Source organism: Carlito syrichta, unplaced genomic scaffold, assembly GCF_000164805.1.
Source record: "Carlito syrichta isolate Samal-C Ts95f unplaced genomic scaffold, Tarsius_syrichta-2.0.1 Scaffold256349, whole genome shotgun sequence".
Taxonomy (NCBI): domain Eukaryota; kingdom Metazoa; phylum Chordata; class Mammalia; order Primates; family Tarsiidae; genus Carlito; species Carlito syrichta.
Genome location: NW_007200445.1, coordinates 33,844 through 49,193, shown reverse-complemented (window position 1 = coordinate 49,193; position 15,350 = coordinate 33,844). Strand labels below are relative to the sequence as shown.

At 40.6% G+C, this 15,350-nt stretch overlaps 1 protein-coding gene across 1 annotated transcript in view; it reads left to right on the top strand.

The window, feature by feature from the left end:
- The window catches only part of LOC103253893 (oligophrenin-1-like), a gene marked incomplete at both ends in the record, with an annotated part of 79,197 nt that overhangs the window by 41,766 nt on the left and 22,081 nt on the right, over positions 1-15,350 (top strand). Inside the window, 2 exons of the mRNA XM_008052097.2 lie at positions 964-1,025; positions 12,542-12,613. Of these exons, the coding sequence (XP_008050288.2) occupies positions 964-1,025; positions 12,542-12,613 (134 nt within the window). The remainder of the gene's footprint in view (positions 1-963; positions 1,026-12,541; positions 12,614-15,350) is intronic.

The window sequence follows — 15,350 nt, the reverse complement described above, 5'->3', positions numbered from 1 at the left end:
CAGTGGCCGCTCCCAGCCACTGCAACCTCGACCTGCTTGGGCTCCAGCAATCCTTCCGCCTCAGCCTTCCAAGTAGCCGGAACTACAGGCATGCGGTACCACGCCTGGCTAATTTTTGATTTATTGTAGAGATCAGGTCTGGCCAAGTTGTCCAGGCGGGTCTTGAACCTCGCGGGCTCAGGCAGTCCATTCACTTCAGACTCCCAAAGTGCTGGGATTATTGGCTGAGCCACGGAGCCTGGTGGGAAATCTATTTTTGGAGAAAATATTAATATGGATACATTGTTTTTTCAGGCTTTCACTATGTTCTTTTTAGTTCAGATACCAATTGGGAATATATTCCTGCTTCTAGTGAGTAGTTGGGGAATTTGAAATGTCATTAAAGACAATTTAGCTTAATTTATCTTTTATTTTGTGTATAAAGAAATTAAAGTCCAAAGAGATGAAGTGATTTGCCCAGTCACCCTGCCAGTGAGTGGTAAAATTGGCACTAGAAAGACAGAAAGTTTGGAAGGGGGAGGCGGTATAATGTTTACTATTTACTATGGCATTCTACATTTACCATCTTATTTAGACTTTGCAGCAACATTCTCTGGCTGGCAAGTAGTGAAGCAGGGACTCAAGTCTTAGGATTCTATAGGTGCTATATTTTACAAAGCAAACGTATTTCCCCTTCACTAATCTTTTTGCTTCTCTATGAAATAAGAGAAATTCCTACTATTCCTAAGAGTTGTTGTAAGGATTAAATAAAATATTAGAGTACAGGGATTGGAAGAAAGGAAGGAAAAGAAAAATTCAACAGGTACCGAACACATTGTCCTGCTGACCTTAGATTTGATGCCTTCTTCTAGTGGTCATATAGGCTTAGAACACTGTTACCTACATTCTGTTACACACAGCTCTGTCCATTTGTATATCAAGCACCATGATTAATGGATTTTACTTTTCATTCCCTCCTTCCAGCTGAATCCTTCAAGGAATTTGCTGAATTGCTTAATGAAGTAGAAAATGAGAGGATGATGATGGTAAGTCACTAAAACTGTCCCTGAAGCTGAGATCGTGGCTGATATTGGGAATTTTTCCTATTCTTGATGCTTGGATTGATCCTATGCTGTTTCAGTTTTTGTCTCTTGGCTTCCTAGTACTGAAAAAAAATAGGTAATAGATCTTGCTATTCCATCTCAAGCTTTTACCTTGGGAGTTTGGCATTTAGTAGCAGAAAATTAATGTGGAAGTCCTATCCTTATTCATTTTAGTGACAAAGAATTTCAGAGGACATTAAACTGTGCTGTTGAACATGTTGACAGAAATCATGCCTGTAGGATTCTTTTTTTTTTGAGTTGGAGTCTCACTCTGTCGCCCAGACTGGAGTGCAGTGGCCACTCCCGGCCACTGCAGCCTCGACCTGCTGGGCTCCGGCTATCCTTCCGCCTCGGCCTTCCAAGTAGCTGGAACTACAGGCTCACGCTACCACGCCTGGCTAATTTTTTGATTTATTGTAGGGATGAGGTCTCACCAAGTTGCCCAGGCGGGTCTCGAACCCACAGGCTCAGGTAATCTACTCAACTCAGCCTACCAAAGCTCGGGATTACAGGCTGAGCCACCGATCCTGGCTACCTTTAGGATTGTTAACCAAAGTATCAATTTGTTACTTGGATTCTCTGCTACCAGAAATAGTAATTTATATTTGACAAATGATTTTTAAAAAAATCTATGTGAAAACTCTTCCTTACATGTAGAGTTTAATTTTTTACAAAACGAATAGATTTTAGTTTTTAGAGCAGTTTTACTTTCATAGAGAAGTTGAGTGGAAAGTAAAAAAAGATCTCATATACTACCTCCCCCCCATTCAGTTTTGCCTATTATTTGTATCTTGTAAATGTGGTACATTTGTTATAACTGATGAACCAATATTGAATAATCCTCTATTGTAATGTATATCACAGTTTATCCATCCTCCTACTGAAGGACATCTTGGTTGCGTCCCCATTTTGGCAATTATAAACAAAACTGTTATAAACATTTGTTTGTAGCTTTTTGTGTAGATACAAGTTTTCAACTCATTTGGCTCAATAATAAGGACCATGTTTGATGGATCATATTGTATGAGTATATTTAGTTTTGTGAGAAACTGCTAAACTGTCTTTCAAAATGACTGTTCTGTTTTCCATTTCTTATGTGGATTTTTCTAGCCAACCTGGGCTTCGAAAGTGTCAGCTTAGTGGGTTGTCCAGCCAAGCCCTAGAGAGGGCCATCTCGAGGGGTAGTAAGCCTAGCCCCAGAGGTGTTGGCTATAATGGACTAGCAAGCCAAGCCCTGAAAGTGTTGCTGGTTCAGTGAGCTGGCAGGCCTAGCCTTGGAGTGTCTCACCTTCGAGTTTTGCCTTCTCTCAGCAGCTGTCCCAGTTCAGTTAGCTCCGTTGGCTGGCAAGCCACCCTTTGGGGTGCGTGGCTCTTTGCCTCCGACCATCTTCTGCAGCTCTTCAGGTCTCAGCTCTTCAGGGTCGAGGTTCTTGTCTCATGCCCAGGAAGAATGAGGGACACTGGACAGCCAGAAAGTGAGAAAACAAGATTTACTGAGAGGACAGAAAAGCTGTCACAGTGGAAGGGGACCCGAAGGGGGTGCCCGTCTGGGGCCAGAAATCTGGAGTTTATATAGCCCTAAGTCCATGCCGATTGGCTAGCTCTAGCTGTGAGCTGTTGCTGTTGTGATTGGTCAATATTAAGGACCAATCAGCAGGGGGCCAAAATGGTAAGGTAATTGGTTGCTCTTCCATCTCAGCAGTGTGTACTTAAGCTCTACCTTGAGAGGTTCACAGGGAGCTTGTTTACCAATGTTGAGCCTGAGAGACCTGCAGGATGTTCACTACATTGTTACCAGAGGACCCACTTGTATGTCTGCCCAGCCTTTCTCTATTTCCTATCTCATTACCACCTCCAATGAATGGGAACTCCTATTGCTCCATATCTTCATCAGTGTTTGGTGTTGTCAGTGTTTTGGATTTTAGTCATTTTCAGGCGTGTGTAGTGGTATCTCATTGCCATTATGCTTTGCAGTTCCCTAAATGCATATGATGTAGAATTCCTTTGCACATGCTTCATTGCTATCTATATATCTTCCCTGGTGAAGTATCTGTTCAAATCTTTTGCCTGTTTTTAAATTGTTTGCTTGTTTTATTAAGTTTTAAGTGTTTTTTTGTATATTTTGTATGCCAGACCTTTATCAGATGTATGATAATTCTAAAGGAATTATTTTTTGGAGGGCGGGTCCCTTGTAGTACATGCTTCCCCCCACTATGTAAGTGCTTTGGAAACCCATTTGCATTGGTGTACCAGCTGGTGTTGTTGAGAAACGCTGTATTCAGCATCAGTGGATTTTTTTTTGAGATTCTTTCAGTGCTTTTGCCCATTTCATGATGGGTAATTTACATGAACAACTTGGCCACACCACACTGAGTGTTCAGCAGTTTTTGACCCAAAACAGCATGATCCCCATGCCCCATCCTCACTATTTAACTGGTCTCTCCCCAAGCGATTTTTTTTTTTTTGTTTTCCCCCTGATGAAAAAAGTGCTCAAAGGGAAATGTTTTACCAATATAGAAGAGGCGATGAAAAAAAACCGGAAGCACTAAAAGGCATTAAAATTGAGTTCAAAAACTTTTTTTTTTTGAGTTGTAGTCTCACTCTGTCGCCCAGACTGGAGTGCAGTGGCCGCTTCCGGCGATCCTTCCGCCTCAGCCTTCCAAGTAGCTGGAACTACAGGCGCGTGCTACCACACCCAGCTAATTTTTTGATTTATTGTAGAGATGAGGACTCACCAAGTTATCCAGGCGGGTCTCGAACCTGCGGGCTCAGGCAGTCCACTCACCTCAGCCTCCCAAGGCGCAGGATTACAGGCCCAGCCACCGAGCCCAGCTCAAAAACTGCTTTAAGCTGTGGAAAATGCATCTCCATAGGTGTATTAAACAGAGAGTACTTTGAAGGTATCTGAGGTTTAAGCATGTAAGAATAAATACAAAAATTTTAAATAAAGTCTGGGTTTTATTTATGTGCCTCCTCGTATGTTTTGTAAAGTTTTTTCTCCCAGTCTGTGATTTGTCTTTAAATTTTCTTAATTGTATCTTTTTCAGAACATAAATTTTAAAATTTTAATGAAATGAAACTTATCAATTTAAAAAAATGGATCATGTTTTGGTGTTAGCTCTAAAAACTCATTGCCAAACTCAAGGTCACCTAGATTTTCTCCTATGTATCTTCTTAGAGTTTTATATATTTTTTTACATTTAGGTCTGTGATACATTTTGTGTTAATTTTTGTGAAAGATATAAGGAGACTATTTTTTTGTCCACTAAATTACCTTTTCTCACTTATTAAACATCAGGTGACTGTAATTGTGTGAGTCTATATCTGGGCTCTCTATTTTTGTTTCATTGATACATTTGTCAATTTTTTTTTTTGGCCAATATCTCACTGTCTTGATCCCTGTAACTTTGTAGTAAGTCTTGAAATCAGACATAAACTTTAGAATCAGTTTGCCAATATCCACAAAATAACTTGCTAAGATTTTGATTGGTATTGCTTTCAGTCTATAAATCAAATTGGGAAGAACTGATATCTTGAAAATATTGACTCTTGCTAATCATGAACATAAAAATATTGACTGTTTCTAATGAATTCTCTTAACTTATTTATCTTCAAAAATCAGTTTTATAGTTTTCTCATATAGATCTTTTACATATTTTGTTAGATTTGTACCTGCATATTTTATTTTTGTTGTGTATTTTAACAGTTTAAAAATAATCTTTTTATATTATCTTTAGATCAGCAGCAGCAGTGTCACTGAGAAATTCTTGTAAATGCTGGTCCTTGATCCTACCTCAGACCTATTGGAGACTTAAATGTGAAAATGCCTATGCTAATCAATATTCATTTTTATTAGTGGAATGAGGGGAAGATGGAAACTTGGTAGAGTACATCATAATGCTCTATTTTCCCTTTTTCTGTTGGGTGACTTTTAATGAGTTTTTCTGTTTTATTAAATCTATTTATTTCAATAGCAATAACTCTCTTATCTGTAATACCTCTTTTTTTTTGTTTGTTTTCAGCAGTTTGGTACTGGTTTTTTGGAATACTGCCTCCCATATCATCTAGGTTCCTAGAGACATAGGAAGGCAGGTTTTGGAAGTATGCAAATTAGAGTCCAAAGCCCTAATTAAAAATTTTATTAGAACCCAAGGCTCTAATCCTGGCTTTTCTACTAACTTACTTGTTAATTTAAGAGTAATCATTTTATTTTTCCAAGCCTTGCTTTTCTTATTTGTAAAATGAGAAAAATAATTCTTGTAGTTGTTTTAAGTGCTCCAAATGATATAGTAATTATAGAAGTGTTTTATAAAGGGAAAAATATCCATTATATAAGCATTGTTTTCAGTTATATAGACCAAAAGAATCCAAACTGTAAAATATTTATTTATTTATTTATTTAACTTTATTTATTTATTTATTTTTTGAGTTGGAGTCTCACACTGTCTCCCAGACTGGAGTGCGGTGGCCTCTCCCGACCACTGCAGCTTCGACCAGCTGGGCTCCAGCAATACTTCCGCCTCAGCCTTCCCAGTAGCCGGAAATTACAGGCACCACACCCACTTTTTTTTTTTTTTTTTAATTGTAGAGATGAGGTCTCGCCAAGTTGCCCAGGCGGGTCTGGAACCCATGGGCTCAGGCAATCCACTCACCTCAGCCTCCCAAAGTGCGGGATTACAGGCTGAGCCACTGATCCTGGCTTATTTATATATTTTGAGTTGAAGTCTCTATCCATTGCCCAGAGTGGAGTGCAGTGGAATACTCCCGGCCACCGCAGCCTCAACCTGCTGGGTTCTGGCTATCCTTCCACCTCAGCCTTCCAAGTAGCTGGAACTATAGTCATGCACCACCATGCCTGGCTAATTTTTTGATTCATTGTAGAGATGAGGTCTTGCCAAGTTGCCCTGGCGGGTCTCGAACCCACAGGCTCAGGCAATCCACTCTCCTCAGCCTCCCAAAGCCCTGGAATTACAGGCTGAGCCACTGAGCCTGGCCTTTGTAAAATATTTAAAGAGTCTTATTCTGAGCCAAATATGTGTGACCAAGGCCTTGAGGTCCTGTAAATATGTGCCTAAGGCGATCCAATTACAGCTTGGTTTTATGCATTTTAGAAGTTATAAGTAAAAAACATGAATTAATACATTTGAGGTTTACATTGTTTGGGCCCAGAAAGGGAATTGGGCCCCATCTGGAGTTGGAGGCCTGCAAGTCATTGGTGGATTCAAAGATTTTTCTGATTGACAAGAAAGAGTAAACTCTATATAAATAATTTTAAATCTGTAAAAGAAATGCTTAAGTGAACATAAGGCAGGTGTTTGGAAGCCAAGGTTCTTGTTATGTAGATGAAGTCTCTACGTAGCATGCATGCTTCAGAGAGATTAGGAGGTATATGTTTTAAAAGGTTTCACTCTTCCTAGGGAAGGTGGTTCTCTTACACATTTCTGCAAAATTCCCTGATATAGTATGTCAAAGAAACATTTTGGGATAAAATATTTGTATTTCCTTTAGGGCCTCTTGTCGTATGATGGTATACCAGAGTTAGATTGGAATTTGATATATTATTGCCACTGAGTCTTTTTTGTCAGCCTTATGATCTCTGTTTTAATGTTAATGCTAATGCTACTCTGTTGTTCCTAAAACTCCACAGGGGAAGGAGTATAATGAGGTGTGTCTGACCTCCTTTCCCATCATGTCCGGAATTGAGTTTTTAAGATTTTCTTTGGCTCTGTGTGAATTCATTTAGTTAGCTGGGGGGCTTAACAGTTTATTTTTGGTTTATATTCATCTTTGAATTACTCACAAGACTCTGCTTGTGGAAACATCACTTGAGAATTTTCTTAGTTTAAAATATTTACTTCTAAATACTGAGATGAGATCAATATGGATGGTTTCCTTGGAGCCTTGTAGGTGGCCCCCCAGCTAATTCACCCTCTACTAAATGTTCCGCTCTGCCGAAAATGTTTGTGGACTGCTGACAGAGTGAGACTCCAACTCAAAAAAAAAAAAAAAATAAATTGCTTTTCATCTTTTCCAAAAGAAGAGTCCCATCAACTTTGGAATAACAGTAAGGAAGTTTTACAGTGTTAGATGTTTCAATTGTCCATGTCTAGTCTTCCCCATAAATGAATATAAATTGTGGCAGGAACTATGAAGAGCAGAAAAGAGAAAGGGCATCCTAGGTGTGATGTTTTTAAAAATACCCTGTGGGAGGTTGTCTTATCTCAGAAGGTGGCCTTTAAAAGTCTGGATTCCAGACTCCTTGTGTGATTATGAATCTTGCCTAGATGCCTTTCTGACTCTGAAGGAATGTTTTTAGGAAATGTACAAAATCTGTCTTTGAGGACTGCTAAAGTGACCTATAGAGGCCTATAACATTTCAGACATTATATCTTCTATGCTTTCTTTTGGTAATTTGTTTACTATCAAAGGTTCCTGAGCAGTCATTCAGTACTGGACTGAATACCATCTCTATTCGTTCCACACCATATCCAGCATTAATTTAGGCTTTATTCAATAGGAATGTGATTGTATTAACTGTATTGAGGGTATCCCTTCTCATGGTGGAGATTCTATTCTGTGATAGCTCACAAAATGAATGTAGTTATTAGGAAGGGTTGATTAAAGGCCAAGTTTACATAACAGGATTTTTTGAGTAGTTGTTAGACTTCTAAGGGGTTTAAGAGTAAAATAGAATGAAAAAAGGGACAATTCTCAATGTGACCTTTTTCTACATTCCTAGGTCTATATTCTGACAGAAAATAGGTTAATAACCAATGAGTGTAAGAGACATAAAAGGTTTCAGAATATTTATTCATAGTGTAGGAGACTGGGAGCAGTATTGCCACTGTGATTAAGGGAAAACTATATATTCTAATTTTAGTGAATCATGGACTACTTTCCTAGACTGAGCTGGGGCCAAACACGTAAAAGGCGGTGGCCTTATGAACTCTATGTTAGAAGTTGCTGACCAACATGCTTATGCAGGGCAATCTCCTTTGGAACACGAAAATGCAGCAACTGTGCCATCCTGGGGATGCTTGAATATGCAAGGGTTCAGCTGGGTATCCGTTCAGAGACTCGGTGTATTTTAGTCTCTTTAGAAGTAGCATGTTCAAGCCGGGCTTGGTGGCTCAGCCTGTAATCCCGTGCCTTTGGGAGGCTGAGATGAGTGGCTTGCCTGAGCCCGCGGGTTCGAGACCCGCCTGGGCAGCAAGACCTCATCTCTACAATAAATAAAAAAATTAGCCGGGCGTGGTACGCGCGCCTGTAGTTCCAGCTACTTGGAAGGCTGAGGTGTGAGGATCCCTGGAGCCCAGCAGGTCAAGGTTGCAGTGGTTGGGAATGGCCACTGCACCCCAATCTGGGTGACAGAGTGAGACTCCAACTCAAAAAAAGGAAAAAAAAGAAAAGAAAAAAAAAAGAAGTGGTATGTTCATACCTTATTCAAAGGTAGACATCCTCGGTGTGTTTCCGATATGGCCACTTTTTACGTGTTACCTTTGTGAAACTGTAAATTGTTTTTCTAATGATCTATTGCTGCAAAATGACCTATTCAAAAATTTCATGGATTAAACTAAAAGTATTTAATTATTTAATTATATCTCATTGTTTTGTGGGTCAGAAATTCAGACAGTTGAGTGATTCTTTTGCTCCACACAGTGGTATTCACCTGGCAGATGCATTGACATGAAGGGTCTAAAATTCATGTAAATCTGGTGTTTATATGGGGATGACTGAAAGCTGGGTTCAGCTGGTATGAGTGCAGTGTCTACATTTGGTCTCTCCAGTTTGGTAGTCTCGGAGTAGTTTAGCTCCTTTCTTACATGTTGCCTAAGGGTTCCCCGAGGGAGTGTTCCAAGGGAAGTGGGTAAAAGCTGCTGGCTTTTTTGGTTTGTTTTTTGAATTGGAATCTCACTCTGTCACCCAGACTGGAGTGCGGGGCTCCAGCGATCCTTCCGCCTCAGCCTTCCAAGTAGCTGGAACTATAGGTACGTGCTACCATGCCTGGCTAATTTTTTGATGTATTGTAGAGATGAGGTCTCGCCAAGTTGCCCAGGCGGGTCTTGAACCCGCCGGCTCAGTCCATCCGCTCACCTCAGGCTCCCAAAGGTGCGGGATTACAGGCTGAGCCACTGAGCCCGGCTCAGCTGCTGGCTTTTTATGACCTTACACCAAATATCACAGGGTGTTATTTCTGCTGTACTCTGTTGGCTCAAAATGGCAATAATCCCACTCACATTCAAGGAAGAGCGCACATAGATCTAACCTCTTAATGGAAGGTGTATCAATTAATTTGTGGCCATGTATTAAGAGTTTCACAGTAGTATAGAAGAAAAAGAACTCTTTGTACAGGGTCTATGACACCAATGAATTAATTTGTTTCCAGTGAGTACCCAAAGTTGATAGTGCAGCAGGAAGACAGAGAGGCCATGACACCGAGGCTATTTTAGGAAGTAGCAGTTTTATTAGCACCTGTGAGACTCAATGGGCTAAAGCTCCCAGGCTGAGCACCCCAGGGAGGGAGGAGAGGGGTCTTATACCTTAGTTTAGGTGAGGGTGGGGCCCGGGTTGAGTGATTATACATTTTCTTTGGAATTCACAAGGCTGTACTCAGCAAAATCAGTTTTTCAAAAGAACAAATGGTCTCATCTCCAGGATATGCATAAGAAGCAGGGGTTATAAACTGATAACTTGACAAAGAGAGTATTTGGATTGGGGTTTTAAATTGCTTACTATTTAGCCTTTCCAGGAAAGCCCTTTTGGGCTATTTGGATTTCTCAAGCAAAACCCGTCTGGTAGGTTTTCGTAGCTTGCCATCTCCAAAAGGCATACTTTTAACTGTTGTCAACCCCTCTCTCCCACAGATTAGTACATAATCTGCAGTCCAAGGAAGTGTAGAATGTTTTTTTTTGAGTTGGAGTCTCACTCTGTCACCCAGACTGGAGTGCACTGGCCGCTCCCAGCCACTGCAGCCTTGACCTGCTGGGCTCCAGGGATCCTTCTGCCTCAGCCTTCCAAGTAGCCGGAACTACAGGCATGCGCTGCCGTGCCTGGCTGATTTTTTGATTTATTGTAGAAAAGAGGTCTCCGGATCTCGAACCCACGGGCTCAGGCAATCCACTCACCTCAGCCTCCCAAGGCACGGGATTACAGGCTGAGCCACCGAGCCCGGCTTGTGTAGAATGTTTTGAGCAAAAGGTGTGGGCTATTATTTTAGTGGAATAATACTTATTTTTTTATTTTCAATCAAGGAGAGACATTGGTGTCATTATTTTTGATACCACAACTGCTAGTGGAACTTTGATTGGATGAGCAACCAAAATGACTCTTGTTTTTTTTTTTTTTTGAGTCGGATTCTCACTCTGTCCCCCAGAATGGAGTTCAGTGGCACGCTCCCAGCCACCGCATTCTCGATCTACTGGGTTCCGGTGATCCTTCCACCTCAGCCTTCCAAGTAGCTGGAACTACAGGTCCACGCTGCTACCACGCCCGGCTAATTTCTGATGTATTGTAGAGATGATGTATTGTAGAGTTGCCCAGGTGGGTCTTGAACCCACAGGTCAGGCAATCCACTTGCCTCGGCCTCCCAAAGTGCTAGGATTACAGGCTGAGCTACTGAGCCGGCCAAAAATGACTCTAAGGATTAGAGATCTCTGTAGAGAAGTCTCTACTGGGGAGTTTTGTAGGTATGAATTCATAGACTTTCCTGTCTTTGCTTAATGAGCATGTTCAGGGATATAGGGGATGCTTGGTGTTATAATGGGAGGTAGGTTATAGAATGATCAGGATCAAATGAGGTTTCATAGGTCCAGTAGATTAAAAGAGATGTGATGAGAATCAGATGGAGTGTATTAGGGAAAGATTACATGATCTAAGCTTTCTAGCAAACCAGGTTTGGAAAGCCAGCTATGGAAACACTGGTGATTAGGGGACATATAGAGAATGACTCTGCCCCTGTGATGACCATTATTTCTTCTTGCCAAATTTTATATTTTCTGCTGTGTGTTGGCAGTCATGGGTAGTATTAGAATGTTATTAGTAGCTGCTGTATATCAGAAATTCAGGAATTACCAACTTCTTCTTACATAAGGGTTAACGGTTGCTTGTTAGGAGTTTGCCCATTTAGTTAAACCATGAATCACAAAATAGGAGGCCAAAAAATACTTGCAGAAGTATACACAAAATAGTAGGCCTATACACAAAATAGTAGGCCTAAAAATACTTGCAGAAGTATACACAAAATAGGAGGCCTATACACAAAATTTGAGGCCTAAGAATACTTGCAGAATATACATAAAATATGTACTAATGTTCCAACTTTCCACACGTTTTAGTGGTAGGTTAAAAATTGCTTTGTAGTCTGGATAATTCAGAACTGCTCAAAACTGGCCCTCTATTGTATTTTCTATTTTTGTTATGAAGATATATCTTGTCTTCCTGACACTTTATGTCTCATCTGACAAGGAAATCAGTCCTTTATTTCTCTGTCTTGTAGATCAAAATTAATGCAATGGATTCTAAAAGGCAGCCCTTTAGATGTCTTCTCTGTAGTCTTCCATTATAGTGGTTCTAACTCTCACCACTGAAGAAACAAACCCTGTTGGTTGCCTTGGACAGATGCAATCTCGCAAGAAGTTTATATGAAGGAAAAGCTTTTTGTCTTTTTTTTTGTAGAGACAAGGTCTTGCCAAGTTTCCCGGGTTGGTCTCAAACCTGGGGGCTTAGGCAGTCCACTTGCCTCAGCCTCCCAAAGTGCTGGAATTATAGGCTGAGCCACTGAGCCCAACCTGCTTCTTGTCTTTTAACCTGCACACTCAACAAGGAGTCCACTTTGCATCTGATATTTTTATGTCGCCAGAGTTTATCAATGCCAATGTTTGTAGTACCTGAACAGGCCATTCCTATCAGCTTCTGAACATCTTTAGTTAGGTAATTTGAAGGTACGGTCCAGTGTTTTCAGTGACACTGTAATGCATTTCAGATTCTGAAGGAAATATTCTGGTTTTTTGACACACTGGAGCAGGATTGTAAATGATTTATGCTAATGCTGTTACTGTGAACTCATTTTCCTCTTCTGAAATGGTTTGTACTTTGTGACATTGTTTTTTTTCCCCATGTATTTGCCATTCTCTTTCTCTTCTCTTTTTCACACGTCTTTTAGGTCTCCTGTATCTGTTGATGAATATTACTCTAGATATTTATCAGTTCAAAACTCTGGTCAGAATACCATTAAAGTTACAGAGAAATGCCCCTAATGCTCCTTCTTTCATTTCCTCTCAATGCACTTGATTTTCAGAGACAATGTGGACACACACAGTAACAAAAACCAAGAAACCAGTAAACCAATTAAAATTTTGCAGGATAGCACATTAAAAGATAATATTGTAGTAACAAGGAATCTTATATCTGAACCTTGTTAATCTAAAAGTTGTTTTATGTGGTTTTTTCTTTTACTCTAGGTACAAAATGCAGGTGATTTGCTGATCAAACCTCTGGAAAATTTCCGGAAGGAGCAAATAGGTTTCACCAAGGTACACTTTTTTTTGTATGTATGAGTTTTTAAAAAAATAGCAGTTGAGTAGTTGTTTGGGCTTCCACTCTTCACTGTGTAAGAGTATCATGGTAAATTCTATGTGTTAACTTGACTGGGTCACCGGATGTCCAGGTAGCTGGTTAAACATTGTTTTTGTCACGATGTTTTTGAAAAGATTAGTATTTGAATTGGTGGACTGAGTAAAGAAGATCTGCCCTCACCCATGTGGTTATTTAATTAATCATGTAATCTATTGAGGGCCTGAGTAAAGGTTGAATTAACTGTGTCTGAGTGTGGGACCTAGGATATTGATCTTTTTTCTGCCCTTGGTGTTCCTGCTTCTCAGAACTTCAGACCAGGATTGGAATATATGCCAATGGTTCTCGGGCTTTCAAGCCTTGAGACTATACCATTGGGTTTTCTGGGTCTACAGCTTGCAGATGGCAGATCATGGGACTTCTCAGCCTCCATAGTCACATGAGCCAATCAATACCCTATAATAAATCTCTTCCTGGAGATACATACATATGTGTGTGTATGTATATATATGTGTGCGCATAAATATTTACATACACACACACACACACACATATATACATGTATACTCTCCAATTGGCTATTTTTCTCTGGAGATCACAGACTAATACAAAAATTAGAACCAAGAAGTAGGGTGCCATTGTAACAAATATCTAAAAACATGAAGTCACTTTTGGAACTATATAATTTGTAGAGGCTGAAAGAATTTTGAAGTACATGATACAAACAGCTGACATTTTGGTTAAGGAACTTTTTTTTTTTTTGAGTTGGAGTCTCACTCTGTCACTTAGACTGGAGTGCAGTGGCCGCTCCCGGCCACCGCAGCCTCGACCTGCTGGGCTCCGGCGATCCTTCCTCCTCAGCATTCCAAGTAGCTGGAACTACAGGTGCACGCTATCGCGCCCGACTGATTTTTTGATTTATTGTAGAGATGAGGTCTCGCCAAGTTGCCCAGGCAGGTTTCGAACTCACGGGCTCAGGCAGTCTACTCACCTCAGCCTCCCAAGGCACGGGATTCCAGGCTGAGCCACCGAGCCCGGCAAGGAACTTTTTAAAAATTTTAAAGATGTGGGGTGCAGTTCAGAGTTAGGTATATAAATGGTCATTGTATAAGTGACGTTTGGGTCTCGCTTTGGTCCACTTCGCCTGGTTTGAGATCAGGTACCCTTGTTGCTGAAGTGTGCCCTCCTTCTCTCCCCTGACATTTTCCCACTACAGCCAATCCCTTTCTTATAGTATTATGATAATTGTTCAGGGTACACTTTTGAGTAAGAATATGTGGTACTCAGTTGTTTGTTTCTGTGATAGATCACTGAGTATTGTAGATTCTAAATCCATCCAAGTTCCTGCAAAGTTTGTAATTTTGTCCTTCTTTATGGCTATGTAATATTCCATCATGTATCTGAACCACATTTTTTTATGCAGTCCAGTTTTGATGGGCAGCACGGTTGGTTCTATGTTTTTGCTATTGTGACTAATGTTGCAATAAACATGCATGTGCAGCTATCCTCAATTTTTCAACCAACTTATCTTTGACAAAGCCTCCACTAACAACCACTGGGGAGAGGAGAACTTATTCAGTAAATGGTGCCAGGAAAACTGGCTATCCACATGCAGAAGATTAAAACAAGACTCCTACCCATCACCATATACAAAAATCAACTCCAAATGGATCAAAGACCTAAACGTAAAACCTCAAAGTATAAGAACTTTTTTTTTTTTTTTTTTGAGTTGGAGTCCCACTCTGTCACCTAGACTGGAGTGCAGTGGCTGCTCCCGGTCACCGCAGCCTTGATCTGCTGGGCTCTGGTGATCCTTCCGCCTCAGCCTTCCAAGTAGCCGGAATTACAGGCATGCGCTACCACGCCCGGCTGATTTTTTGATTTATTGTAGAGATGAGGTCTTGCTGTTCAGGAGGGTCTCGAACCTGCAGGCTCAGGCAATCCACTCACCTCAGCTTCCCAATGGCGCGGGATTACAGGCTGAGCCACCGAGCCCAGCTAAGCTATAAGAACTTTAAAAAATGCGGGAGACCCTTATGGAAATTGTAACTGGCAACCAATTCCTGATCAAAACCCCAAGTACCCATCCCACAAGAGATAAGATAGATAAGTGAGAACTCATCAAAATGAGAAGCTTTTGCAAAGCCAAAGAAACCATCTAGAGAACTGGGAGACAGGCCACAGACTGGGAAAAAGTATTTACCAACTGTATATCTGATGAAGGCCTAATATCTAGAATCTAGAGGGAACTCAAACGTGCTGAAAAGAAATAAATAGCCCTGTTAAAAAGACGGCAAAAGATATGAGTAGACACTTCTCAATAGAAGACATATGAATGGCTACATGAAAAATACATGAACAGATACATGAAAAATTGCTCAGCCTCACTAATCATCAAAGGTGTGCAAATGAAAACCACACTGAGATATCACCTAACTCTGGTCAGGGGATCATCATCAATAACTCAAAATACAACAGATGCTGGAAAGGGTACAGGGGAAAAGGGAACACTTCTACACTGTTGGTGGGAGTGTCAGCTAGTATAACCTCTGTGGAAAACTGTGGCGAATTCCAAAAGATCTATCGATTTACCTTCCATATGACCCAGGAATCCCCCTTCTGAGAATATACCAAGAGGAACTCAAAACACTCTATGAAAAAGATATTGGTTAAGGATCTTTTTTTTTTTTTTTTTTT